Genomic DNA, 27298 nt, shown 5'->3' with positions numbered 1-27298 from the left:
ATTATTTAAGTTAGCATACTGTGATACGGCTTTATAATCTGTATAATTATGCTCAATATATTTCATTCAGTGATTGTTATTACAATTATTGGAAAATGTTAAGGTATTTTAAATAAATCACTATATTATAATATTCGTGTAGTAACGGTTTCTTTATATTTAATAATATTTAAGATTTAATACTGACATATGCTAGTCTTTATTATAAATATAAATGTATTTCGTTGTAAGATTGAGAATATACGTAAGTTCTCTGGAATAAAAACGCGTACAATCCTTAAAATTATTTTAATAATCATTGTATTGGAAATAAGTTTTTTTGTTTGTGTCTAAGTCAAAGGTGGTTCAACGATATTCGTACCTTAAAAGTACAGTCAGCAGTAACATATCAGATAAAAAAGTAGGAAGTGGCCAAATTTTAAAGGTCGTCGTACTAAGATATTCCCGTTTTAAATTATCTTCCTAAAAGATAATAGATAAAAGATTACTATCGCTTGTTTCAAACTTTTTTGTAGCTGACTGTACTCATATTTGTAAAAACGCCTGAATATATTGAAATTGGATGCAGTTTATATCTAATTTTATTTCACAATTCATGTTTTATTTTTCCGTTCATATGTAAATGTTATTTATTTTCAATTTATTTATGAACATAATTGCCATATTAATTTTTAATAATTTTACAGACACTTTTTTTATGTTATTTTCAATTATTACATTTTTTTCTTATTTATTCTTCTATATCTATTATATACAACTACTACTTACTATAATTATACTATACTCATATCATTTTTAAATTTCATTAAAGCTTTTATGCAATTTTTTAAATCTTTGACTATAAAAAACAATATAACGGCATCCGATTAAGACTTACGAAAAATAGACAGAACAATCTTGAATCCCTTTGATGCTTAGCACCAAGCCTTCCAATATTGGCAGGTGTTTTTTTATAATCTTCATTTTATAGTGTTAGTGCACTCTGGAGAAGTTATGCTCAAATCGGAACGAATTAATGAGTGCAGAGGCGTGCCTTGTAAGAAACCTGGGCTAGACGCGTGCGTTGCCAACGAGCGTTTGTACGAATCAAAAGATATTTATTTTATTAATACTTTATATAAATTGATGCGTCAATACGCGCTTATATTTATCATTCGGTCATTAAAATTCTCGGCTCTCGCTCGTCGCAGCTTTGGTTTCCTAATCGGAGGATAAATTGCAGAAGGATTGTATGAGTTGCTTTTCAGAGCGTATTATCACATATTTAATTTGTCTATAGTATGTTGGAATTCGGCTGGTGACAGTACTGTAATCGAATATTTATAATCTTAACCGGTGGCTGTTCTAAGAGATACATTTCTTATTTAATAACAAAAAAAAAATTGTGGGAGCACAAAATGCTTCGTAGATTAATCTTCTAAAAAAATATGATCGCGTGTTACTCCAGCATCCTCTGATTAAGTTTCGATCTCGACATTGCAGTACTATTGTGCCGGCCGCAATCTCTTAATGTACTCTATGAATGTTAGTTTGTAGAATCCAAAGATTAAAAAAAAATGTGCGGATATTCAATTGTAATGGAAATAAAAAGTTTCATTTTGACTTGGTTTTTTATTTAAAGTCCTGTCTTTTTTTTACCTGAAAGTTGTTAAATTTCAAGTGCGTAATTTTAGTAAATAATAATTATTACTATTTTCAAAATGACAGTTTCTATATATTTAAAAAAAATATAAATTGGTAATTTTTTCTTCTGATTATGGACATAGCTAATACAAAACTATTATAGTACGGATTTCTATTATAATTATTAACAATTAGCTCAGTAATCTGATAAAAATCAAATGCACTCCAATACATATCGAATCGTTCTTAAAAAAAGATCTAAAATGTAACACCTGTCTTTTGCACCAAATCGAAATCTATATATATAAAAGAAAGTCGTGTTAGTTAGTTACACTATTTATAACTCAAGATCGGTCGAACTGATTCAGCTGAAAATTGATGGGGAGGTAGCTTAGAACTAGGAGACGGACATAAGAACTTTTTTTATTTTGTGTGAATTTTTTTATTCCGCGCGGACGAAGTCGCGGGTAAAAGCTAGTAACATGAAATAGATATCTGTATGTCAAGAAGCTTGCGAGCATGCATTGTATACCTCAGTTCCGATAAGGTATTTGGGTAAGTCAAATAAAACCAGTAATTTAATTTGATTAAAAGATATTTAATTTGATCATATTATGTGACATTAATCTATGGAATGCATGTTTTTACTTAAATTAACAAAGTTTAAAACTGTGGGTTTACAAATCTATTTTATAGCTTGACCAGGAAATTAGAAAACCTGTCATGGGCACCTCAATCGCCTCCTGTACTAAATTTTTTATAAGTACATCAAGAAATTAGTTCTAAATTTTTCCCCAATATCGTGACTATATTTAGTTACTACATGATTTAGGTGATTAATTGTACTACATGATTTAGGTGAATTATATTAGTATAGTAAAAAATTAAAAGCGATAATTATTCTATGTATTAAAAATATATGTATTTTTGTTTTCCAATTGTTTCAATATAATTCCCTTTCCAAACACGGCCCTACAACATCTAATCAGAATATTGTTACAATCAAGCATACAGGTGGGTAGAAAATAATACAATATTTATATGAATATCTTAGTAGAAATTTACCCTGGATTTTTCTAAAAATAAAATAAATACTTATAACTTTAAATCCGTTTCAACTTTTATAATATCAATTCTAACATTTATTTAATAAATATTTTCCTTCATTAGTAACAGAATAATATTTACGAAATTATATTTTTTGGTCTGTAATTGCAATAATAACTTAGATGAATGGTTTAACTGGATTTGTGTTCATTATACAGAGGTTGCTCATTTGAATCATTACCTAAACTTTTTTTTAAATTATAATTAAGAAATGTTTAGTCGCATGGAATGTGAAAACTTATTTTAAATAGAAGGATAAAAAACAATATTTTACTCCAGTAGTTATAAATTGCGACAAGAGGTACAAAGCTTTAAGTAAAGCAGACTACGTTAGGATCACACTGCGCAGAGACCACATAAAGACCTTATATCTAATAACAATTAATGTTTAAATTTAAACATTAGTTTGTAAGCAATAATATATTAATCTTAAATACATATTATATAAGTATTAACCAAGAATATAAAATTAAAAACAATCAGCATACAAATGCAACATTTAGTATCGAGTGCAGTTGCACGCAACTTCGCCGAGTGCGACCTAGGCAAAGCATTTAACAAACATTTAGCAACACACAGCTAGCAATAGATTCAACGTATTATTTTAAATATTAAGGTTAAACAAAGTTACCAAAGCTTTATATGATGGAATTTCAGGTCTACATAGCCCTGATCAGTCAGTTGGCTATCGGAGTAATCAGATGTCTTCGAGAGTTCGACAGTAGCCTCGGTCTCGACAACATTACAGCATTCGAAGGTTAAGGTGGAAGGGCGCTCAGGCGGTTTGCTGCTGATCTTGGCGTCCGCTGACGGGTCAGGAGACTCTAGCTTAGGCGCCGGAGGCGGCGCCGCAACCTCCCATCTCTCCTCGGACGTCTCGCCATCCGCCTCCGAAATTGATGCCTCTGACTCGTTGCTTTGAACATTCAAAATATTTTATTTATATATTTAGCTACAATGCACACGGCACTATAAACTACATTGCAGTTAATCTACAGCTTAATTTGATAAATCGGACACAAGAGTAAGATTTCAGCAAAGTTCAGCTGGTTTCAGATTAGTAGAGCGTCATCGCATCAGAGCTGTTAACATCGATTGTTTACAGTTTAAATTAAAACGCCATTTCAATTTAAGGACAAGTAAACATGGAGTTACACAACTTTAAAGATGTTATTTTTAAAACATAAATTACGATACACAAAGAAAGAGCTTTACAAAACCGAACCTAGCCGAAAGATTAAACATTAGTGCCACACTCGCATTGCGAGGTCATTTTCATATAGTAAAATCGTAGTGGAATTGAAATTTATCAATACAAGCTTTTCACATTTGCAAGAATCTGTGGTATTTTACAGTGAAATAGCTTTACTGCTTTTATATCTACCCATTGGTTGCGACTTAAGAGGTGAATCTTGTTGAAAGAATAATTAAGTTTTCGTTCAAAAGATAACGTTAAAGCTTCTTCCACACCACCATAGAGGTTAAAAGTGAGAGTGTTTAACCCTCAACCCTTTTATGTTATAAAGATGTGCACAAGCATAAAGAGTTATTGGAGTGAAGATTTGGAATTTGTAAGTACATGGATTTTATATCTTCAGTCGTTACATTTTTTTTTCATTTTTAAGTTGCTTTGGTACTTAGTTATCATTTCTTAAAAAAGCATGATAATGTGTCAAAGATCACGTGAAAAAGTAGGAAGAGGATAAAAAAAACAGAAAAATATCTACAAATGTTATCGAAACAATATATTTGTCAAAAAAGCAATAAATATTAAAGCATTGATACAACATTGACAAAATAAAACATTATCACAGTACATTACCTATAATACTATTTTATCAGTCATTTCACATCTGCAATTGTTATAACTTAATTATCTACAATATGTTATAAAAAAAATCTACAACAAAAAGTGTAAAAAATACTGTTAAAAATGTAATGAAAAAAAAATGACATTTTAATATTTCATGTTAATAACGTATTTGCATTACGTATAACAAAAAAAGAAAAAACTTTTTTTAAATTTTAGTGTGTTTGATCGTAATCCCGCGTTTGTTCCGGTTAATTTACGAAAACGCTGGACCTATTTTGATCAAGACTTTTAATGGAATGTGACTGACGTATGCGATAGAGACTTATTCAATTTTAATAATTTAATAAAAAAATTCACAAAACATTGAATTGTCGTTGAGAAAGCGTGGCCGTAAGTTATTGTGAAATAGTGCAAATGATTTTGTTTCAACGTGCACCTGTTTCTAGATTTTGCGAACTGAAGAATTATTTTATAAACCCACGCTGACGAAGTCGTAAACAACAGCTAGTATTTATTAGGCATTCATCACATGAAGAGATTCTCAACATACTATGACAACTAATGTACTCAACTATGTTTAACTTCTTAGTCATTTATATTAACAAATAATTGAATTCAATCATCTGAAGTTAGCTGTCAAACAAATCATCCTAAAATTACAACATTCAATCACAGTAGTGATGTTAAAAATTAATTAATTAATAATATTAAATAACTGCAAGAACAAGAAATAATAACTCACATTACATATATAAAATTAACAAATATTTTGTACATTTACAAAATATGTATTACTGAGAAAAAAATGTACATTTATTTTTGATTGTCATCCTTATTTAATCATTAATATTTGTAATAATTTTATATTTATAAAAATTATTACATATTTAATACATTATCTTAAGCAATACAATTGTATCTTAATTAGTGTGTGATTAAGATGAATCAATATTTCGGAGCATAATAATTATTATGTTACTAATTTTTTTTATTAATGAAGTAGAAATATTTCGTAATAAAAATAATTGATTTTTAATATTAACAAACATTAATAAAAAACACCTTTTAATTTTATTTTGGTACAAAGACAAAGCTGCTGGAACTCAGCAAAGTTTATTATTTTGGACTCCAAATTTGTTATGTGCATTTTAACTATGTGAAGTGTGATTTTTATTATATTTTTTACTTTTATAAACACTGCAGTTGATGAAATAATAAATTGAATGGAAATATTTCTGCGAGTATTTTGAAATATAATAAAGAAACCTAAAAACTTGAAAAAGAAATCATTTTTCTCTGGTGATGACATATGTATGCTCCTTCAATTATTATATCTGAAATGCAACCAAAATAAGAGAAGCTAAATAAATTAAAAAAAATTAAGTGATGTAGTCTTTTTAGCTATAATGTAGCATGAATAGTGTGAATGATGATGTAGTTAAAAAGTATGGTTCAATTTGAGGAAGTCATGCTTTAGAATTATATAGGATTGTGGAAAGAGAATCAAGTCATGGCTGTGAAAACTAGATTTCTATATTTAATTGGAAATACCTTTTGTGTGAAAGATTGCTTGATGATGAACTGCCTCCATGTATTACCTGCAATGTAACATATACAATTTAAAAAAAATACCTACTAAGTTTATTAATATCAAGATTACTTCTTTATGTTGCTTACTTTAATATTCCAATATTTGTTGTGGAATTTTTGTTTGAATATTCTAGCAAACATGTTTGTATTAAATGTAACATATTACTGTACATCTTTTTGAAAGAATTTTCGAAGAAAGATTTTGGAAGAAAGGTTAACTGTTTAAATTTCTATTTAGGAGCAAAAATTTCAAGAAGATGACTCGTCAGTACAAAAACAAAGTAAATGGGCAATAACAATTCACATTGTTAATAACAAAATAGAAGAACTTACTGAGCCCACTTCACTATCCCAATTTTTAAAATTGGTATGAGATATTGCCGCGATTGGTTCTTGTGGTCTGTTTGTACTGGAAAAAGCAGAAAATAAAAAATTTATATTCAGCTGTATTACAATGCTTTCTATCAAAAAAATAATCTAATTAAAAATCAACAAATTCTTACCCCATATTTGCAGACTCAAAAAATTTTTCGCATACCGCGAAATTGTTGGACTGTTTTATAACTTTGGTGAAGTTATAGTGTTTTTTTAGGAAATCCAACATTTTTGGAGACGGCCCGTCTATTGCCAGTTCGTAAGGCTTCAATTTCTGATCCTAAACAATTGAGTAGATCATTAAATTGGATTAAAAATATCACTAGTATTGCATGATTGGTTAATAAATTCAAATATTATTGTTTTGTCTCAAGTCCACAGTTATTACAAAAATATTGTAAACTACCCAACTCTAGAAAATGTGCATGGTTCTTACAAACCAGTTTAAGAAACCAAAGTGAAATAAGATATTGTACATAGCATAAGTGGAGTTAATAAATAAAAAAAAACATTTAAAGTTTAGATGTCATTGTAATAGATTTTGACTGAATAACGATATATATTCTATTATAAGACAATGTATGTATCACATTGTAATAATATTTCATAGTATTGCATGCACAGTTTACGTAAAAAACAAATCTAAACAATAATATGTAACATACCTGAAGCATATAGTCAAACAGCTTTTTTCCAAAACCACTTCTTTGTCTATTGTCAAGTACAAAGAAGTCTAGTACACACATAGGTGTAGATATCATTAATTTTCCTTGCCTGTCATATAAGAATAATTTTTTTTCACCTATTTTAAGAATTCCAATAACTTCACCATCTCCCCTAAAACAAAAATAAACTTTCGAAAATAAAGTTGAAATTACTTAATTTTTAAATTGTTGTATAGTCAGTATAACCAAAATCATCTGTAATATATTTTACAGTATTTTCTCCCTAGTTGACGATTGCGTATTTCAGGAACACTCATACTATAAAATATTAGGGTCTTAAAACAGATATGTTGTGATGCTCGAATTTTGTCAGCATGTTGCAGCTGCCTTGGTTACTGACATTTAAAATGAAAAAGCATCAACAATGAGTAGATATTGTTGATGCCTATTTGCCTAACATTTTGTTTGTTGCATTTAATTAATGGTGATCAAGTGTATAATTTATGTTAAAACATGGTAAAACTTACCCATTACCCTTTTCATCTTTCAAAATGTAAAGTTTGTGATTCGGAGATAAACAAAGCTTTTCAAGGGTAGTAATAATTCTTTTTAAACCTTGAGCTTTAGTCGACATTTCCCCAATAGAATTAATAATTTCCTCCAGGCTGAAAAACTTTACCCTGAAATAAGCATTTAAAGTTATAGACAAAAATACTAATAAATTAAATTTATATCCATAATATTCACTCTGGATACCAGAAGCTTACACCTTAAAGCACATTTAACAATTTTGAATGTGGCTTTTACTAATTTTGAACACTTAATTTCACACTAAATAATTTTTACAAAAACTTTATACTATCAAAATGTTTTAAATTACAGGCAACTGATAAAAGATAAAACAACCTAAACTATCAATCGCATCACATGTACTATCCAGTATATATCATATGAGCCATTTTGAGGATTAGGATAGGCCTATTTTTGGTACAAAATTTATATATCAAATTTGTAATTGTTAAATAGCTTTTGTAACTTTTTATAACAGCAAAAAAAACTTTTAAGTTTAACCTTTCCATTAGTGAAACTAAAAAAAATCATTAGAAAGGTCAAATAAACCTAATATCGGATTAAACGAGCACCATGTAGATTATATGACTTAGGTTTAGAATCAAAGTTCAGTTCCGATATTATGCATATCATAAAGTTATTTTTGCTATTGACATATGAAACAATTTTAATCATTGCTAATTCATCATGGAAAAAATGTAGGTAAGTTAATTGTTAGTTGTAAGGGCTTGATTTCTGCAACTCCACGACTCAAAAATTAGGTTCAAAAATAACTAAGGTTAGGTTTAGGACATGTTAATTTTATAACAAGAAGTACAATATTGGCCCTTAATAATAGGATTGTAGGGCTGCAGGGTGAGGAGATGCCAGATCTAAGAACAAGTCAATCTTCTTCTTTCTACAGCAACATCTTCTTAGAGATGGCAATTATTAAGGCAACTTGCAATCTTATTACTATGGCTATGAAATCCTTGCTCTTTCCGGACCACTGACGATCAAGCGACTCGAAAACCGAAAAGACTAATGTAACACATTCACGGTGACAAACAACTTTCAAAAATCCTATCACTTAAAACATAATATGAGATTGGCCTAGCCCCCATTTTTGAAATTTTCAAAAATAAAAAAATAGGCGGGGTCCTCGCTTTTTCCTTTGTGGAAGGGGTTTTTTCACCTTAACTATCTCTCAAATCTAAAAACTACAATTTTAACTGGCGACTCTGACTCGAACGTCGGAGTAATACCTAACAATTTCTATCTGAATGATATTTAATATTGATTGAGTGATCCAAAGGACGCAACGCATTTACGAGTAAATTTTGTGTTACGCCGGTTGCACACGTGGCTGGTCACAAGCAAAACGCGAAAATCTGGTCTGTGCATTTAGTTGTAATAAAATATTTGTAAACTGCAAGTAAACTTTACTCTACTATGTTTAAGACATTTCAGTAAAAGAGTACAAAAGATGCTAAAATGTTAATCACTTACCTTGACTCTTCATCAGAGTGTCGGCCGCATTCTGGAATATCAGCCGCCGTAATTATGGAAATATTTTCCTTGAACAAATCATTAACTGACAGCAATGGGATATTCATTTTACTTTTTAGTTAACAAAAGCAAGGATAATTCACGAGCACAAAACTTTAACCGAATTTTGGATCTGCGGTGCAAAGAGTAGAGAGCAAAGAATATAATACTCTCTATATAGAGAAGAATTATGGTAGAGACGGTAGAGTGTGTGTTAAAATTTAAAATCAAGTTGAATTGTTAATAAACTATAAATGATCACCAAAGAGTATATAAGCGTAATGCCTGACCAGAAATACACACCTCTGTGAAGTTGGCCCCCATACTTCATTTTTTTACTTTTTTTATGCAAATCGTTTGAGACACATTGAGAGAAAAGAAATATCGTTTGAGAGTTATTACTTTTTCTGTAATTCGGAAAAAAAAATCGATTTGTAACTTTCGAATCCGAAATTGAAATATTTATTTCAGAGGAATTATTAACTCTCAAACGATTTCTCTTTTCTCTCAATCACTCTCTAACTATTCTCTACCTACTTTGAAAGTACCTAGTGTATAGTTGCCATATTTAATTCGGAAAAAAGGACCCACAGGACTACAGGTGAATAATGAATACCAAAATTTCAGAAAAATCTGACAACGAGAAGTAGGTCTACATTAGGTTACAAGACAAACAAATATACTCGGTGAGCAAGTTATTAATAACATATAAATATCCATCCATCTAAACTTTCGCATTTATAATATTAGTAAGAAATAACTTTAAGTAAGAGTAAGTAGAGGACACTGAGATTAGATCTTAAAAACCATGAGCATTATCAGTCTTGCAAGTTACAATGAGATCCGTCTACAAAATAAAGACATTTGAGACTATTATTAGGAATTGAAATTAGAACAAAAAAAATATTTTTTTTAATAAATAGAACAACAATTATAAATATGTTTAGCCTCATTAGCCATAAATGTAACAAAAATGTGGTATAAACTAACAAATATGTACGTAGATTATTTCTCTAGTTTCACATATAACATTGGTTAAACAAGTTTATTACGTACGTTTATGTTTAACGTCTTACCGTTGGTTTTTGAGATCGAAATCTCCACAAAAAACATATCGTCATCCCAGTCATTATCATTGACAAAACGGAGATAATATGTTTTAAAAGGGGATTTTGGACTCAGAAACCCATGGTTAAACATCACTTTTAACAGCTGACTAAAAAAACTTAGTAAACACGGGAAAGGAAAATAAAAAATAGATTTAATTAAATCTATTGATTTTACAAAGAACGATGTAATATCATGTAAGGGAAGTCCTTTGATCTTTAAATACAGCGTTTACTAGTTAAGGAGCCAAGGAAACACTGAATATTGTAAACTTTGCAATAATAAAGATTTTCAAAGATAAAGATTTTCATAACCGGTAAACATGTATTTTATATATATCGCGCCTTGCACCCGTAACAGTGCATTCAATCTTTTAAATCATTTTGACGATCATTCGGGTTGATCCATCAATTCACCAGAAGAAATATAACCCCCAGGGGTAATAGACATCCAAGTATTCCCTCTGTAAAACTATAACATTCTGTATAATGTCAACTTTTTGTCATCGGTAGTATCAAAATTTAAAGTGTTATTATTATTTTTTACGAAAATACAAATAATCTTTTTTATATAAACAATAATATCTTAATTAGTAATTCATTAAAATGACTATATTAAGTACGATAACTCAAAGCTCTGATTGCATAAGGAGTTAATGTTCTTAATTATAATAATTATAATTGTTGTCGACGCGATTTTACAAAGGATATTTGAATTCTCACAGGTGGAAAACTCCAATATCTATAACTCCTAAGGGATATATTTCAGGAGTACTAGATGGACTAACACGATCATTCTATATAATGTATAAAATAAATCATATAGTTTTTTTATCAAGATCACACATCAGATCACATGGATATTATCTAAATACAAGTAAAAGAAAAAACGAGATATAAAATTAGTAATAATATTGATTGGGAATATTGCGTCTACACAATTGCTGTTCTAGGATTTCACAATTTTATAAAAAGTCACACTTTAATCATGTTCAACTATATATTGATTATAATTTATAAATATTACAAAATTATAGGAATTAAAAAAAATCAGAAAATCTTAAATGCAACCAAAACAATAGTTAAATTAAAAAATATTATTATGTCAACATCATATCGAGGCAAGCGTCAATCGTTATAATCAAGCTTTACCTTTTCTGTGACAAAGTGCTTGATGAGGAATTGCTCCCGTGTATCACCTGCAATGCAATATATACAATTTACTTGTTAGGGATAAGTAAATGAACAATTGCAGTTCATCTAAACTGATAAATAAAATTGGAGTGTCGGTAATATCAAAATAAAACTTTCATATTTTGTGCACTTGATGCATTTGTGTTACTCAATAAAAAAAATTATCTACGAGATGTGTAATCTCTGAATCAGTTGGACCAATTTTGACACTACTTATAATAAAAGCTGGTGTACGTGCGAGATAGTTTGTTTTTTATACCCACTCCGACGAAGTTGCCGAAGAAACAACTACAGTATGAAATAAGATTGTTACTAACCGCGCCGGCTTCGCTGCTCCATTTTTTCAGAGTGGGACGGCAAGTTGGCTTTATTTTTGTTAATCCCGTTGGACTGGAAAGAGAATAAAATAAACAAATTCACATTTATTAGTTACAACATATCTACGCATGTTTACATTTTTAGCCGACTTCAAAAAGAAGGAGGTTATCAATTCGACTGATTTTTTTTTTTATGTGTGTTACTGCGAATCTCCGCCCCTGGTGGTCCGATTTTGATAAAAAATATTTTAATCGAAAGGAAGTGCTTGCAGATGGGTCCCATTTTTTTTTTAAATAACTAGAAGACCAGTAGATTTTGAATATAGCTTCAAAATTTGTTGCGAAATTTAGGGACCTTTTTGCTTTCAGCGCTTACGTAGGCTAAACTATAAGACCTACATAAAAATGATGTATGGCGAATTGTAGCTCTTTAAATTTGCTAAATAAAAGTCCGCGATAGCATATATCTATCTTTTATAGTTTTCTCACAATAACCATTTTTTTCTTTAGAAACATTAATTAAATTCATGCCCTATTTCCGACGCTATTATTCAAGTTCAGTATTAACCCTTATGTAAATAAATATGTTCATTATCAAGAGAATTTAATGTAGATTATATTTGCCGTTGAAAGTATATCATTTTGTCTAATAGTTTAGGAGATATCGTAATTAAAATGACAATGCAAGATGAGATGCACGAGGAAAAAGAACTAATGAAGTCATGAAGTCTTTAGATACTAAATACAGGCTACAGATTGAAAACTGTTTAATTTTCATTAAAATTACCTTTTGTGCGACGCAGTACTATTCGCGCCGCCCCCGTGTATCACCTGCGATGTAACAGATTAGATTATAAAACTTATTGTTGCATTTCTTGGACAACGAAAAGCTGACTTATAAAGTTTATTAAATACTACATTTTATTTATTTTGACTCTTTCTCATGGTTTTTAAAGAAATGGTTTTTTAATAGAAAAGTAATGTTTAACAAAGATGTGTGTGCATTATAATATGTAATGTAATATATAGATTTGTAAATAAGGTTATTTAGCAGTTTGTTAATTAGTTAGCATTCTTTTTTTACAATTATTAAGATGCTTAGGTAAATTATCACAGATTTAATAGATTTTCAAATGCAGATTTTGACACACAAAAAGATTGCTGTTTACATATTTACTCAGGAGCAATCTATTTCAAAAATGTTTAATTGGAAAGCTAGACTGTTATTTACTGCGCTGGCTCCATTTTCCCACCGTCGCAGAGTGGAACAGGGGGATGGCACAATTTCTTCTTGCGGCCTGGTTGAACTGGGGAAAGTTATAAATAAATAAATTGATATCTGTTTTACGTATGAATAAAAAGAAACGATTAACATACAATCACTATCATGTTTTACTTTCTGTCTTAACTTACTTTATTACATTCTAATAAAAATAATTTAATTTAAGATTAACAACAATATCTTACCCTATATTTGCAGATTCGAAAAATTTTTCGCATACTGCGAAATTGTTGGACTGTTTTAAAACTTTGATAAAGTTATAATGCTTCTTAAGGAATTCCAACATTTTCGGAGATGGTCCATCTATTGCTAGTTCATATGGCTTTAATTTTTGATCCTAAACAATTGAGATAAACTATTAATTCGAATATCAGAATACGGAGGAAAGACATGAGTAGCGCACCGGTGACCTTGGTCCGCCAAGTTATTTGAAAAGTCTTACCCGTGGACTAATATGCAGACAAGTTTATTAAATATCATTTATATGTCACGATTGGTTATTAAGTTCAAATATTTAAAATTTGAATACAATATTTTTGACTGAATAATGATATATATTCTATTATAATGTAATGTTTGTAACACATTGAAATAATATTTATGCAGGTATTGCATGCACAGTTTCCATAATAAATCATATCTAAACAATAATATGAACATACCTGAAGCATATACTCAAACAGCTTTTTTCCAAAACCTCTTCTTTGTCTATTGTCAAGTACAAAGAAGTCTAGTACACACATAGGTGTAGATATCATTAATTTTCCTTGCCTGTCATATAAGAATAATTTTTTTTCACCTATTTTAAGAATTCCGATAACTTCCCCAGCTCCACTAAAACAAAAAATAAACTTTCGAAAATAAAGTTGAAATTACTTAATTTTTAAATTGTTGTATAGTCAGTATAACCAAAATCATCTGTAATATATTTTACAGTATTTTCTCCCTAGTTGACGTTTGTGTTGACGATTGCGTATTTCAGGAACACTCATAGTTAAATTCTTCTGTGATAATCATTAAATTAAAGTTAAAATACGTAATACCATTATGACTAGAAACATATAAGTCAGGTATGGAGAACCGATGGCACACGACAAAACTTTGGGCACGTCGCTGATCAGAAAGTTCATTATGCTATATGGAAAATATTGTGAAGTAAATACATATGTTTATTGAATCCCAACGCTACAGAACATTCCCAATAACCAAAGAGTCAATTATGTCGTTGTTTTCATTAAATATTTCTTGAGAAAATGGCACATTGATATGTAAAGATTTGCCCATCCCTGATTTAGGGTCTTTCAAGTGGAAGGCTTTATCTTCCGGTATACGTTGAAATATTGTAGACAGGTTGATAAGAAAATGATCCATAACAAACAACCAGAAGTGGAAAATTCTCATATTTTTCGCTATTCTTTAGTAGGGTTTACTTATTACTCTGCTGGCGCAGAGACCCAAAGTGGGTGTTGGCCACCGACACAAGAGATCGCTAGCGCCGCCTGTACCTAACGCAGGTCCAGCTCCAGCTCCAGCTCCCCGAGAAGGAGCTGCCTCGGCAGTTGCCGCAGACTTGATCGCGGACGAAAGCGAAAGCGTGCCCGTGGTCCCGACCCGATGCGTTGGAGGAACAGAGGGGTTTAGTGGGTATGCTTCCAATAAGGAGGAGAATCCCACTTAACTACCGCGTCACCCTCTGGGCGCAAAAAAAAAACTCCAGCTCCATAGCGTCGTGGGGTAAATATTCTATTTTATAAACACCAAGTTATATAATTAATGATAAAACTTACTCATTACCCTTTTCATCTTTGAGAATGTAAAGTTTGTGATTCGGGGATAAACGAAGTTTTTCAAACGTAGTAATAATTCTTTTTAAACCTTGAGCTTTAGTCGACATTTGCCCTATAGAATTAATAATTTTCTCCAAGCTGAAAAACTTTACCCTGAAAGAAATATTTAAGAGACAGGCTTATTTTCAGTACCGAGTCTAAAAGTGCATGTTTTACAAACAAAGTAATATAGCAGAAAAAAAATAAATGGAATCAAGAACAAACTAATCAAATGGACAATAACATGTGTTAGTTGTAATAAAAATTTGTATCTTTGTAGGCTGCAAAAAACGCATTTCTATGTTTAAGATGTTCAGTTAAAGGGTAAAAGTGATGCTGAAGTCTTAAAGATATACCTTGATTCTTTGTCGAAGTATCTCCCACAGGGCGGAATATCCGCCGCCGTAATTGTGGAAATATTTTCCTTGAATAAATCATTAACTGTCAGAAAATTCGCTTCATTCATCTTACTTATTAGTTAACAAGAAACAAGAAATATTCATAATATCCGGCACAATATTTTCAATTGCGAAACTCACACCAACAACTAGCGAGGTGACAGTGCATTGAAGTTAGACAGCAGAATATTTTAGTATGGAAATCAACACCATCTAGCTTAAGAGTTAACTAAGTCATAAAAAACGTTACATAACCATTAGATGTCGTTATACTTGCCAGTTATAGTGATGCAACGGAAGTGTCTTAGCGGAACCAGAAACGGAAACAGATGTCAAAAGTAAGTTTTAGCAGAAACGGAAACGAAAACGGATGCAGAAACAGAAGTGTAAATAATATGAGAAAAGAAAACATATTTACAAATATTTTTCTTTATTAAATCTAGATTAGAAATAGATATAATCATAAGGAGTCGGTGGCAATGATATGTGTGAAGTCCACTTGCACTGGGCCAACGCGCCCCTAACTTAGGGTAGGCGCCGAGCCCCTCGGTGGAGACGGATAGTGAGCTAATGATAATAATGATGATGGTCGGCCCCTTTTGCACTCAAACAGCCGGGCCGCCTCCCAAACTCGAATGTCGAGAGGGAGGAGACCCGACAGCAGGAGTGCCGCATTTAGCGACACCGTACGGTGTGATTTAGAGATCTTTTGTGCAAAACCCCTTTGGACGGTTGCAAAGACCTTCTGCACAGAGATCTTCTCGGCAGCCTTCGCCCAGGCACTAGCGCCGTACAGAATGGTGGGTTCGACAACTGCTATATATATCGTCCTGATAATCTCCGGGCACAAGCCCCACTCCACGCGAGCCATCGTCGACAGCTTCCTATACAGGTTTGTGGCCTTTCGGCAGACATAGGAAATATGGCTGTTAAATGTTAATTTGCTGTCGACGATGACTCCGAGGATCTTTAACTCGGTCACCATCGAGATATCGACGCCGTCCATCCGCACGACCGGTGTGTCATACTTAAGCTTGCGTGTGACTACCATCGCCTGAGTCTTTTCGGCGGAAAAGCGAAGCTTATTTATGACACCCCAGTCGCGCGCGCAGGTAAGTGCGGCGTTGGCATCTCGTTGGATCTCGAGCTCAGTGCGCCCGGAGAATACCAGCACGATATCATCCGCGAACGCCTGCACGTGTACTCCAGTTCTACTGGGTGAAAGCTCATGTCGGTATACCCGAAAATGAGCGCGCCGACGAGTTGGCAAGGCTGGCGGCGGTCCAGTCCGAGGTCGCCCCAGCGTATGACAGGTGCCCACTCTCCTACGTCAAAAGACGTATAAGAGAGGGTGCAATCCAGAAATGGAACGAGAGGTACGCAGGTGGAGCTACGGCGGCGGTCACCCGCATGTTCTTCCCCGACGTGTCGCGCGCCTATAAGATTCTGAGGTGCTTGGACAAAACGAACTTATGGGCGCAGATACTTACCGGACACGGCGGTTTTGCGACTTACCTGTGTAGATTCAAGTTGAAGGACACTGCGGCATGCGAATGCGACCCAGAAGTATCTGAAACAGTTAAACATCTTTTATTAGAATGCCCGAGGCACAACCGCGACAGATGCGACCTGGAAGTAAGTACAGGTACAAAATTAAATGAGTCAACGATTGCTCAAATAATGGCTAACAAACACTCCAGGCCGCATCTAGAGCAGTTCTGCCTCAAAATTGTTAAAATCGCAAACAATAGGAATAAAACAAGATAAAATATAAAAACTCAGGAAACAGGAACAACAAATATAATGCCGTCGGCAAGGAATTAGAATAAAGTTATAAAATAAATAAAACAGTAAAATAAATTAGAGTCAAGATATAAATAAAATAAATAATGTAGAAGTTTTAAATAGACAAAGAAAGCAAAATATAGACAAACAAGCAGGAAAAGTAAGTTTAAAATTATACAAATTGGAAACGCCGAAAACAAATGGCCAGTAAATACAAAAGACTATGGTACATTATTAACGACAAAAAAAAATTCTTGCCAAAAAAAAAGAATCTGGACGGCGAAACATAAAAAAAATAAATAATGATGATGATATATTACATGGTTATCAGTTATTCAACAGTACAATTAATGACTCGTAAGTATGAAATAGTCACATTTTGCCAGTTGTCAAATTGTATATGGACAACAACTAGACAGTTTACTCCAGCAAGAGAAACTGATTGTTTCAAACAGCAGCAGAAAATAATGTGCGCTTAAATTCACGAAAAAGTACGTAAACAAACAAATGCGACAAGTGCCGAAAGGCCGCGCACGGACTGCGCGTCTCGCGCCGTGCATATGGAACTCTCAACCGTCGTAAAGTTCCATTTGTATCTCCGTTATAAAAGTAGCAGAAACGGATGTTGAAAAGTACGCGGAACTTCCGCACTTGCAGAAACAGAAACAGAGATCCGTTGCATCACTAACAGTTACTGACTGGTAATGGTTACTAACCTCTTTGCGGGCACGACAATGTGCTTTTAAAATTAAAACGAAACATCAAATGTGATAGGAATTATCGACTTTCCCACTTTTCTTTTGATCATTTCATGTTTTCTGCGCCCTGATAGTGTTAAATATAACTGCTATTTCAGGTGCAACGCAAAAGGTATGTCTATAATAGAATTGAAATGATGACCATGACCATGTATGTAGAATGTACGCAATTATTTATATGTATATACTCACATTTTTTTTTATTATAGACTAGCTGTTACCCGCGACTCCGTCCGCGCGGAATAAAAAATAGAAAACGGCGTAAAAATTATCCTATGTCCGTTTCCTGGTTGTAAGCTACCTCCCCGTCAATTTTCAGTCAAATCGATTCAGCCGTTCTTGAGTTATAAATAGTGTAACTAACACGACTTTCTTTTATATATATAGATATGCTTCAATACCTACTCAAGTTAATGTTCATTAAAATGCATGAAAGGTCATGTGAAGAAATGAGAATAGGAAAATAAATAGAAAAATATCTAGGAATCTTATTGAAATAATTTATTTGGCAAATTAACAAACATTAGACAAAATAAAAATTCATCTCAGGACATTTAATTAATACATTTTTTATCTATTACTTTACTTCTTTAATGATTCTTATTTCGACTATACTCGTTGGCCGTGGCTTGCCGAGTGGAAGCCAACGCGAGTGTAGGCAACATATTATTCATTTACAATATATATTAAATAATTGAAATCTAATTAACACATATTACCCTGAAGCGAAAAATATTTAAAAAAGCTCGCTTTTTATACGTACATATTTAATAACAACCATTAATATTCATACAAAATTATAACAATGATTAGGACAATAAGTAATCATTTGAAAAATAAAACTACACTTCATATCAATAATCTCTTAGTTTGTAAATAAGGAATTAATATCACAGCTAATTACGACTTTTAAAGCTCTGAATCTTACAAATAACAGGAACAAATATTCTTTAAGCAATAATAATAACTAATCTAACTAATAAGGATGGATTGATGGATGTTTGTTTAAAGGTATCTCCAGAACGGCTATAGGGCTTTTGCTGAAATTTTGCATACATGTAAAAAATAGTTTAGGAGAATACACAGGCTATTAATTAAGAAAAAGCGTATGAAGAAAAAGTTGCAAGTAGTATTTACAACAAAGAAACAAGAAAGAAGAAGAAGATAGTCGGGCTATAATTAAAGGACTTTAAACATTTAGATTGTAAACCAATTCATCTAAATATTATTCAAATACAAGTATTCACAAACATTATTAATTAATCCATAAACATTTAGCTTTATCTTCAAATTTATGATGTAACGTGAGTGATAAAAAGTCACAATTTAAACATTTAAATCGTGAATTTTATTACTTGATTTTAACACTTCTAACAAACATCCATCCACCCAAACATTACATTTAAGATTTTTATAAGCATTTATTTATAATATTAATAAGAAAAAAATAAGTATCAAAAATATTCACATACTAAAAAAAGGAAACCTAATAAATTACATAAAAAAATACTTTTTCTCTACGTTTCCATTATAAAATCTGAAAAGCAATCAAAACAAGAGCAGTTAAGTAAATTATAAAAAACAAAGTGATTGTTTAGATATCAACTTTAAAAACTATGTAAGAGATAATGTTAAACATGATCTAGCATTAGAATTTGAAGTAGGTACAGTTATGCATCAGATTGAGATAGGTCATTAGAACTCCAAAACAAGTATGATGGAAAACCGTATGACGTATGAGATAAAAGAATTAATGAAGTCATGACTTTGGATACTAAATGTAGCCGATTGAAAACTATAGTTTTGTGGATTTAACTATTTCAATAAAAATACCTGTTTTGTGGCAACACCTAACTAGAAGTCGCCCCCGTGTATCACCTGAAATGTAACAGATTATAAAAATTATTCTATTTGCAGGACGACGACTGATCTATATAGTTTTATAACTATTCAACTTTTTGAAAGAAATTTGCAGTCTGGTTATAATCACGATGCTTAATAAATCATAAACTCTCAAAAACATCTTGGCGCTAAACAACGTGTTAGGGATAAGTAAATAAACAATCGCAGCACACCTTTTCCAACATTTATAAATAAAAATGTGTGAGTGTATGTATGAAAAATTAAAAAAAATCTTTCATATGTGATGTTTTTTTTATTTCCACACCGCAGAAGTTGTGGTAACAGCTAATAAGGTACAAGATTGTTACTTACCGAGCCCACTTCACTTCCCCGCTTTTGCACAGTAGGACAGCGGTTTCGTTCCCTTTTCGAGGTTCCGACGGAACTAAAAAAAATTAAATAAACAAATTCAAATCAATCTACATTAGATGAGGTAAAAAAAAACAAATCATAATAGCACGATACTGTTACTACTGTTTAACGCCACAAGATTTGAAGATTAATTTCAAACTCCCACACTTTGAAAGATCGAAATATGCAGTAAATAACGAAATTGTGAAATGTTGATGTGAAATGAATTGTATAAAGATGTCATACTTTTTATGAATTATTTAATTTGAAGAATATCTCATGAATTTCCATTCGGCGCAGTCCTGGCACACTTCTGTATTCTAATAATATGTAAGTTAGTATTTCACCAACCAGGTTGGCCTGTCCGTTTCTAACGACCCCGACGAGCACTATACTCACTTTCTTAGCATAAATTACGGCAACCTCTGCCTTACCCTCTATCTTACCCCATTTTTATAAGAGTAAGAAGGAAACGAACAATGGGACCCTTAATGTAAAAAAGGTAAACGCTCATGGATATCCGCAAGGAAGAGTGGGTGACAGTAAACAGTCCTGTGGGTCAACAGCATTAATTGGTTTGGGGTTAGGGCGTATCTCTTCGACAAGGATCTTAATGCTTCAATCCTCCAAAAAACTGCCAATCCATATGCAGTTTTTCGGGGAGCCCGTAGGAAGGCAAGTCACTTCGTAAAAAATGCTTTGTGCAAACTAACTGCCAGTCCTTTTGCTTGCCCTCGTTTGCCTTCGACTATCGATGCGTAGGTAAAGTACGCAAGAATCGCCCATATTTGCCGGTTTAAAAAAAATATACACATTTCAAAATTTTACGGTTGTTAGATAATTTAATCTAGTATGGTGTTCAGTAGGATGAACGAGGAAAGAAAATTAATGAATTCATGAAATCTTTAGATACTAAATCGGCTACCGATTGAAAACTGTTTAACTATTTCATTAAGATTACCTTTTGTACGACGCAGCAATTCTCGCGTCGTCGCCCTCGTGTATCACCTGCAATGTCAAAGATTAATAAAATATTTGTATGTGGCGAATAACGAATAACTGACCTATTTAGTTTTATAACTATTCAACTTTTTGAAAGAATTTTGCAGACTGGTTATAATCACGATACTTAATAAATCTTGAACTCTCAAAAACATCTTGGCGCTAAACAACGTGTTAGGGATAAGTAAATAAACAATCGCAGTTCACCTTTTCCAACATTTATAAATATAAGAAAAAAAGAAAGCCGACTTCATAATAAAACAATCTCAATCAAAATGCATTTAAAAGTAACATAAGAAAACAATCTCAAACAAAATGCACTAAAAAGTAACTAAATAATGTCACGAAAACCCTCAAAATGAAGTTGTCTTCTTTCTTGTAACATGTATATTTTGCATAATTATTGTTATTCCGCAGTCGGTGTCGGCCCAAGTAAATAGGTGACATTTTATATTTGAGATGTATTAGACATACTTACGTTTGTGTCCCTACTTAGGCTGAAACCAACTCCAAAATAACAATAATTATACAATTTAGACATGTTACAAGAAAGAAGAGAACTTTCTTTAGACGGTTTTTATGACATTATTTTGTTACTTCTTAGTACATTTTGTTTGAGATTGGTTTTTTATGAAGTCGGCTTTCTTTTTTTCTTAAAAATGTTTTTATTTCTCGTTTTTTAGTTAATTTGAAGTTTGATTACAAATTTCCTTAATACGTATGAGGACGGAAATTAGACAAATAAAGCAAAAGGACTTTCCTTTTTAATTTTTCGGCTGCGCGTAGTTTTTAATCATTTGATAACTTCCAATCTTTTGGTCAGAATTATATAGTTTGAAAGGCTACTCTAATCAGCATTTAATACTCAAGCTTTAAAATATATATTTGGATAAGGATTCATATCGAATATAATATAATAGTGACGTAAGCTTACGATGATGTTTTTCGTGTGCATTTTCATCGACGTTTTATCACAATAACGTGGTTATTGTGAGACATCCATAGATGATAGATATATACCACCAGACTTTTATTTATAATCACTACATACATCATTTTTATGGAGGTCGTGTTGTTTAGCCTATGTAGTGCTGAAAGCAAAAAAGTCCCTAGTTTTCGCAACGCATTTTGAAGCTAAACTCAAAATCTACTAGTCTTCTAGTTGTTTTAAAAAATAATCAAAAAATAGGACCCATATGCAAGCACTACCTTTTGATTGAAATATTTCTCATCAAAATCAGATCACCTGGGGTGGAACTTCGCGGTAACATACATAAAAAAACAACCGAATTGATAACCTCCTTCTTTTTAAAGTCGGCTAAAAAATGGAGTGTCTGTATGAAACATCAAATAAAACTTTCATATTTTGTGCACTTGATCTATTTGCGTTACTCAAAATAAAACTGATGTGAATTTTTTTCCACACCGCAGAAGTTGTGGTAACAGCTAGTAAGGTACAAGATTGTTACTTACCGAGCCCACTTCACTTCTCCACTTTTGCACAGTAGGACAGCGGTTTCGTTCCTTTTTCGAGGTACCGACGGAACTAAAAAAAATTTAATAAACAAATTCAAATCAATTTGCATTAGATGAGGTAAAAAAAACAAATTATAATGGCATGATACTGTTACTACTGTTTAACGCCGCAAGATTTGAAGATTAATTTCAAACTCCCACACTTTGAAAGATCGAAATATGCAGTAAATAACGAAATTGTAAAATGTTGATGTGAAATGAATTGTATAAATATGTCATACTTTTTATGAATTATTTAATTTGAAGAATATCTCATGAATTTCCATTCGGCGCAGTCCTGGCACACTTCTCTATTCTAATAATATGTAAGTTAGTATTTCACCAACCAGGTTGGCCTGTCCGTTTCTAACGACCCCGACGAGCACTATACTCACTTTCTTAGCATAAATTACGGCAACCTCTGCCTTACCCTCTATCTTACCCCATTTTTATAAGAGTAAGAAGGAAACGAACAATGGGACCCTTAATGTAAAAAAGGTAAACGCTCATGGATATCCGCAAGGAAGAGTGGGTGACAGTAAACAGTCCTGTGGGTCAACAGCATTAATTGGTTTGGGGTTAGGGCGTATCTCTTCGACAAGGATCTTAATGCTTCGATCCTCCAAAAAACTGCCAATCCATATGCAGTTTTTCGGGGAGCCCGTAGGAAGTCACTTCGTAAGAATTGCTTTGTGCAAACTAACTGCAAGTCTTTTCCTTGCTCTCGTTTGCCTCCGACCATCGATGCGTAGGTAAAGTACGCAAGAATCGCCCATATTTGCCGGTTTAAAAAAAATATACACATTTCAAAATTTTACGGTGGTTAGATAATTTAATCTAGTATGGTGTTCAGTAGGATGAACGAGGAAAGAAAATTAATGAAATCTTTAGATACTTAATCGCCTACCGATTGAAAACTGTTAACTATTTCATTAAGATTACCTTTTGTACGACTCAGCAATTCTCGCGTCGTCGCCCTCGTGTATCACCTGTAATGTCAAAGATTAATAAAATATTTGTATGTGGCGAATAACGAATAACTGACCTATTTAGTTTTATAACTATTCAACTTTCTGATAAATTTTGCAGACTGGTTATAATCACGATACTTAATAAATCTTAAACTCTCAAAAACATCTTGGCGCTAAACAACATGTTAGGGATAAGTAAATAAACAATCGCAGTTCACCTTTTCCAACATTTATAAATATAAGAAAAAAAGAAAGCCGACTTCATAAAAAAACAATCTCAAACAAAATGCACTAAAAAGTAACAAAATAATGTCATGAAAATCCTCTAAAGAAAGTTGTCTTTTTTCTTGTAACATATATATCTATTATCTATATATATAAAAGAAAGTCGTGTTAGTTACACTGTTTATAACTCAAGAACGGCTGAATCGATTTGACTGAAAATTGGTGGGCAGATAGCTTAGAACCAGGAAACGGACATAGGATAATTTTTACCCCGTTTTCTATTTTTTTCCGCGCGGACGGAGTCGCGGGTAAAAGCTAGTATATATATAAAAGAAAGTCGTGTTAGTTACACTATTTATAACTCAAGAACGGCTGAATCGATTTGACTGAAAATTGGTGGGCAGGTAGCTTAGAACCAGGAAACGGACATAGGATAATTTTTACCCCGTTTTCTATTTTTTTATTTCGCGCGGACGGAGTCGCGGGTAAAAGCTAGTTTTGTATAATTATTGTTATTCCGCAGTCGGTGTCGGCCCAAGTAAATAGGTGACATTTTATATATGAGATGTATTAGACATACTTACGTTTATGTCCCTACTTAGGCCGAAACCAACTCCAAAATAACAATAATTATACAATGTAGACATGTTACAAGAAAGAAGAGAACTTTCTTTAGACGGTTTTTATGACATTATTTTGTTACTTCTTAGTACATTTTGTTTGAGATTGGTTTTTTATGAAGTCGGCTTTCTTTTTTTCTTAAAAATGTTTTTATTTCTCGTTTTTTAGTTAATTTGAAGTTTGATTACAAATTTCCTTAATACGTATGAGGACGGAAATTAGACAAATAAAGCAAAAGGACTTTCCTTTTTAATTTTTCGGCTGCGCGTAGTTTTTAATCATTTGATAACTTCCAATCTTTTGGTCAGAATTATATAGTTTGAAAGGCTACTCTAATCAGCATTTAATACTCAAGCTTTAAAATATATATTTGGATAAGGATTCATATCGAATATAATATAATAGTGACGTAAGCTTACGATGATGTTTTTCGTGTGCATTTTCATCGACGTTTTATCACAATAACTTGGTTATTGTGAGACATCCATAGATGATAGATATATACCACCAGACTTTTATTTATAATCACTACATACATCATTTTTATGGAGGTCGTGTTGTTTAGCCTATGTAGTGCTGAAAGCAAAAAAGTCCCTAGTTTTCGCAACGCATTTTGAAGCTAAACTCAAAATCTACTAGTCTTCTAGTTGTTTTAAAAAATAATCAAAAAATAGGACCCATATGCAAGCACTACCTTTTGATTGAAATATTTCTCATCAAAATCAGATCACCTGGGGTGGAACTTCGCGGTAACATACATAAAAAAACAACCGAATTGATAACCTCCTTCTTTTTAAAGTCGGCTAAAAAATGGAGTGTCTGTATGAAACATCAAATAAAACTTTCATATTTTGAGCACTTGATCTATTTGCGTTACTCATAATAAAACTGATGTGATTTTTTTTCCACACCGCAGAAGTTGTGGTAACAGCTAGTAAGGTACAAGATTGTTACTTACCGAGCCCACTTCACTTCTCCACTTTTGCACAGTAGGACAGCGGTTTCGTTCCTTTTTCGAGGTACCGACGGAACTAAAAAAAATTTAATAAACAAATTCAAATCAATTTGCATTAGATGAGGTAAAAAAAACAAATTATAATGGCATGATACTGTTACTACTGTTTAACGCCGCAAGATTAGAAGATTAATTTAAAACTCCCACACTTTGGAAGATCGAAATATGCAGTAAATAACGAAATTGTGAAATGTTGATGTGAAATGAATTGTATAAATATGTCATACTTTTTATGAATTATTTAATTTGAAGAATATCTCATGAATTTCCATTCGGCGCAGTCCTGGCACACTTCTGTATTCTAATAATATGTAAGTTAGTATTTCACCAACCAGGTTGGCCTGTCCGTTTCTAACGACCCCGACGAGCACTATACTCACTTTCTTAGCATAAATTACGGCAACCTCTGCCTTACCCTCTATCTTACCCCATTTTTATAAGAGTAAGAAGGAAACGAACAATGGGACCCTTAATGTAAAAAAGGTAAACGCTCATGGATATCCGCAAGGAAGAGTGGGTGACAGTAAACAGTCCTGTGGGTCAACAGCATTAATTGGTTTGGGGTTAGGGCGTATCTCTTCGACAAGGATCTTAATGCTTCAATCCTCCAAAAATGCCATATGCAGTTTTTCGGGGAGCCCGTAGGAAGGCAAGTCACTTCATAAAAAATGCTTTGTGCAAACTAACTGCCAGTCCTTTTGCTTGCCCTCGTTTGCCTTCGACTATCGATGCGTAGGTAAAGTACGCAAGAATCGCCCATATTTGCCGGTTTAAAAAAAATATACACATTTCAAAATTTTACGGTTGTTAGATAATTTAATCTAGTATGGTGTTCAGTAGGATGAACGAGGAAAGAAAATTAATGAATTCACGAAATCTTTAGATACTAAATCGGCTACCGATTGAAAACTGTTTAACTATTTCATTAAGATTACCTTTTGTACGACGCAGCAATTCTCGCGTCGTCGCCCTCGTGTATCACCTGCAATGTCAAAGATTAATAAAATATTAGGTCCTTACATATGAAATTGGCGTTTTTCGTACTGGCCACTTTAATCACGAATTTCTCCTCTTTGGTAAGGAATTCCAAATTCAAATTTGTACAGCTATAGACTCATGTATTTGTGGTTCGATGACCGTCATTCATTTGTTTTTTTTCTTCTGTTTTTTTCTGTTTGCGTCACTCATTTTACAAAATGGAAAACTTAAAATATCGCATTATTTACGAGTACGAGTTCCGCCGTGGCACTAGTGCTGCGGAAACGACTCGAAGGGTGAATGATGTGTATGGCGGTCGTGTTGCAAAAGAAAACACAGTTCGTTTTTGGTTCCAACGTTTTCGTTCTGGAAATTTCTATCTGCAGAACAAACCCCGTGGACGGCCTGAGACTCAAGTTGATAATGAAGAGTTGAAGGCTATTGTGGAAGCGGATCCATCGCAAACCACGTCCGAGTTAGCTGCAGGCTGCGATGTTAGTGATAAAACAGTTTTAATTCACTTGAAGCAAATTGGGAAGATTAAAAAGCTTGAAAGGTGGGTACCTCACGAATTGACTGAAGCAAACCGGCAAACGCGCGTCGACTGTTGCGTTACATTACTAAACCGGCACAATAATGAAGGTATTTTAAACCGAATCATTACCTGTGATGAAAAATGGGTTCTTTACGATAATCGGAAGCGCTCAGCGCAATGGTTGGATCCTGGCCAGCCAGCCAAATCCTGCCCCAAGCGAAAATTAACCCCAAAAAAGTTACTTGTA

General features: G+C 32.6%; 2 protein-coding genes and 1 long non-coding RNA gene across 4 annotated transcripts; all 3 read right to left on the bottom strand.

The window, feature by feature from the left end:
* Positions 1 to 3161: 3161 nt before the first annotated feature.
* Positions 3162 to 9476, bottom strand: LOC106719891 (alpha-tubulin N-acetyltransferase 1). Of its 2 annotated transcripts, none has more exons than XM_014514364.2 (7): positions 9232 to 9476; positions 7701 to 7853; positions 7174 to 7345; positions 6637 to 6788; positions 6467 to 6542; positions 6095 to 6141; positions 3162 to 3646 (listed from the first exon to the last, which is right to left on the bottom strand). In XM_014514364.2, the coding sequence occupies exons 1-7, from the start codon at positions 9336 to 9338 to the stop codon at positions 3358 to 3360; spliced, it is 996 nt and encodes a 331-aa protein (XP_014369850.2). In that variant the 5' UTR covers positions 9339 to 9476; the 3' UTR covers positions 3162 to 3357. The 2 variants fall into 2 exon arrangements, with proteins under 2 accessions (XP_014369850.2, XP_014369851.2); XM_014514365.2 differs by lacking the exon at positions 3162 to 3646 and adding an exon at positions 5785 to 5877.
* Positions 9477 to 12670: 3194 nt separating this feature from the next.
* Positions 12671 to 15480, bottom strand: LOC106719746 (alpha-tubulin N-acetyltransferase-like). The gene is made up of 6 exons (XM_014514186.2): positions 15352 to 15480; positions 14957 to 15109; positions 13832 to 14003; positions 13355 to 13506; positions 13119 to 13194; positions 12671 to 12718 (listed from the first exon to the last, which is right to left on the bottom strand). The coding sequence occupies exons 1-6, from the start codon at positions 15459 to 15461 to the stop codon at positions 12671 to 12673; spliced, it is 711 nt and encodes a 236-aa protein (XP_014369672.2). The 5' UTR covers positions 15462 to 15480.
* A 4696-nt stretch (positions 15481 to 20176) lies between these two features.
* On the bottom strand, positions 20177 to 22738 carry LOC106719965. The gene is made up of 3 exons (XR_006756759.1): positions 22665 to 22738; positions 21151 to 21197; positions 20177 to 20223 (listed from the first exon to the last, which is right to left on the bottom strand). It is a non-coding gene; the product is annotated as an uncharacterized LOC106719965 (long non-coding RNA).
* Between the last annotated feature and the right edge of the window lie 4560 nt (positions 22739 to 27298).

The sequence above is a fragment of the Papilio machaon genome, chromosome Z (genome assembly GCF_912999745.1).
Source record: "Papilio machaon chromosome Z, ilPapMach1.1, whole genome shotgun sequence".
Classification (NCBI taxonomy): domain Eukaryota; kingdom Metazoa; phylum Arthropoda; class Insecta; order Lepidoptera; family Papilionidae; genus Papilio; species Papilio machaon.
This window is presented reverse-complemented; position numbering and strand designations above follow the sequence as displayed.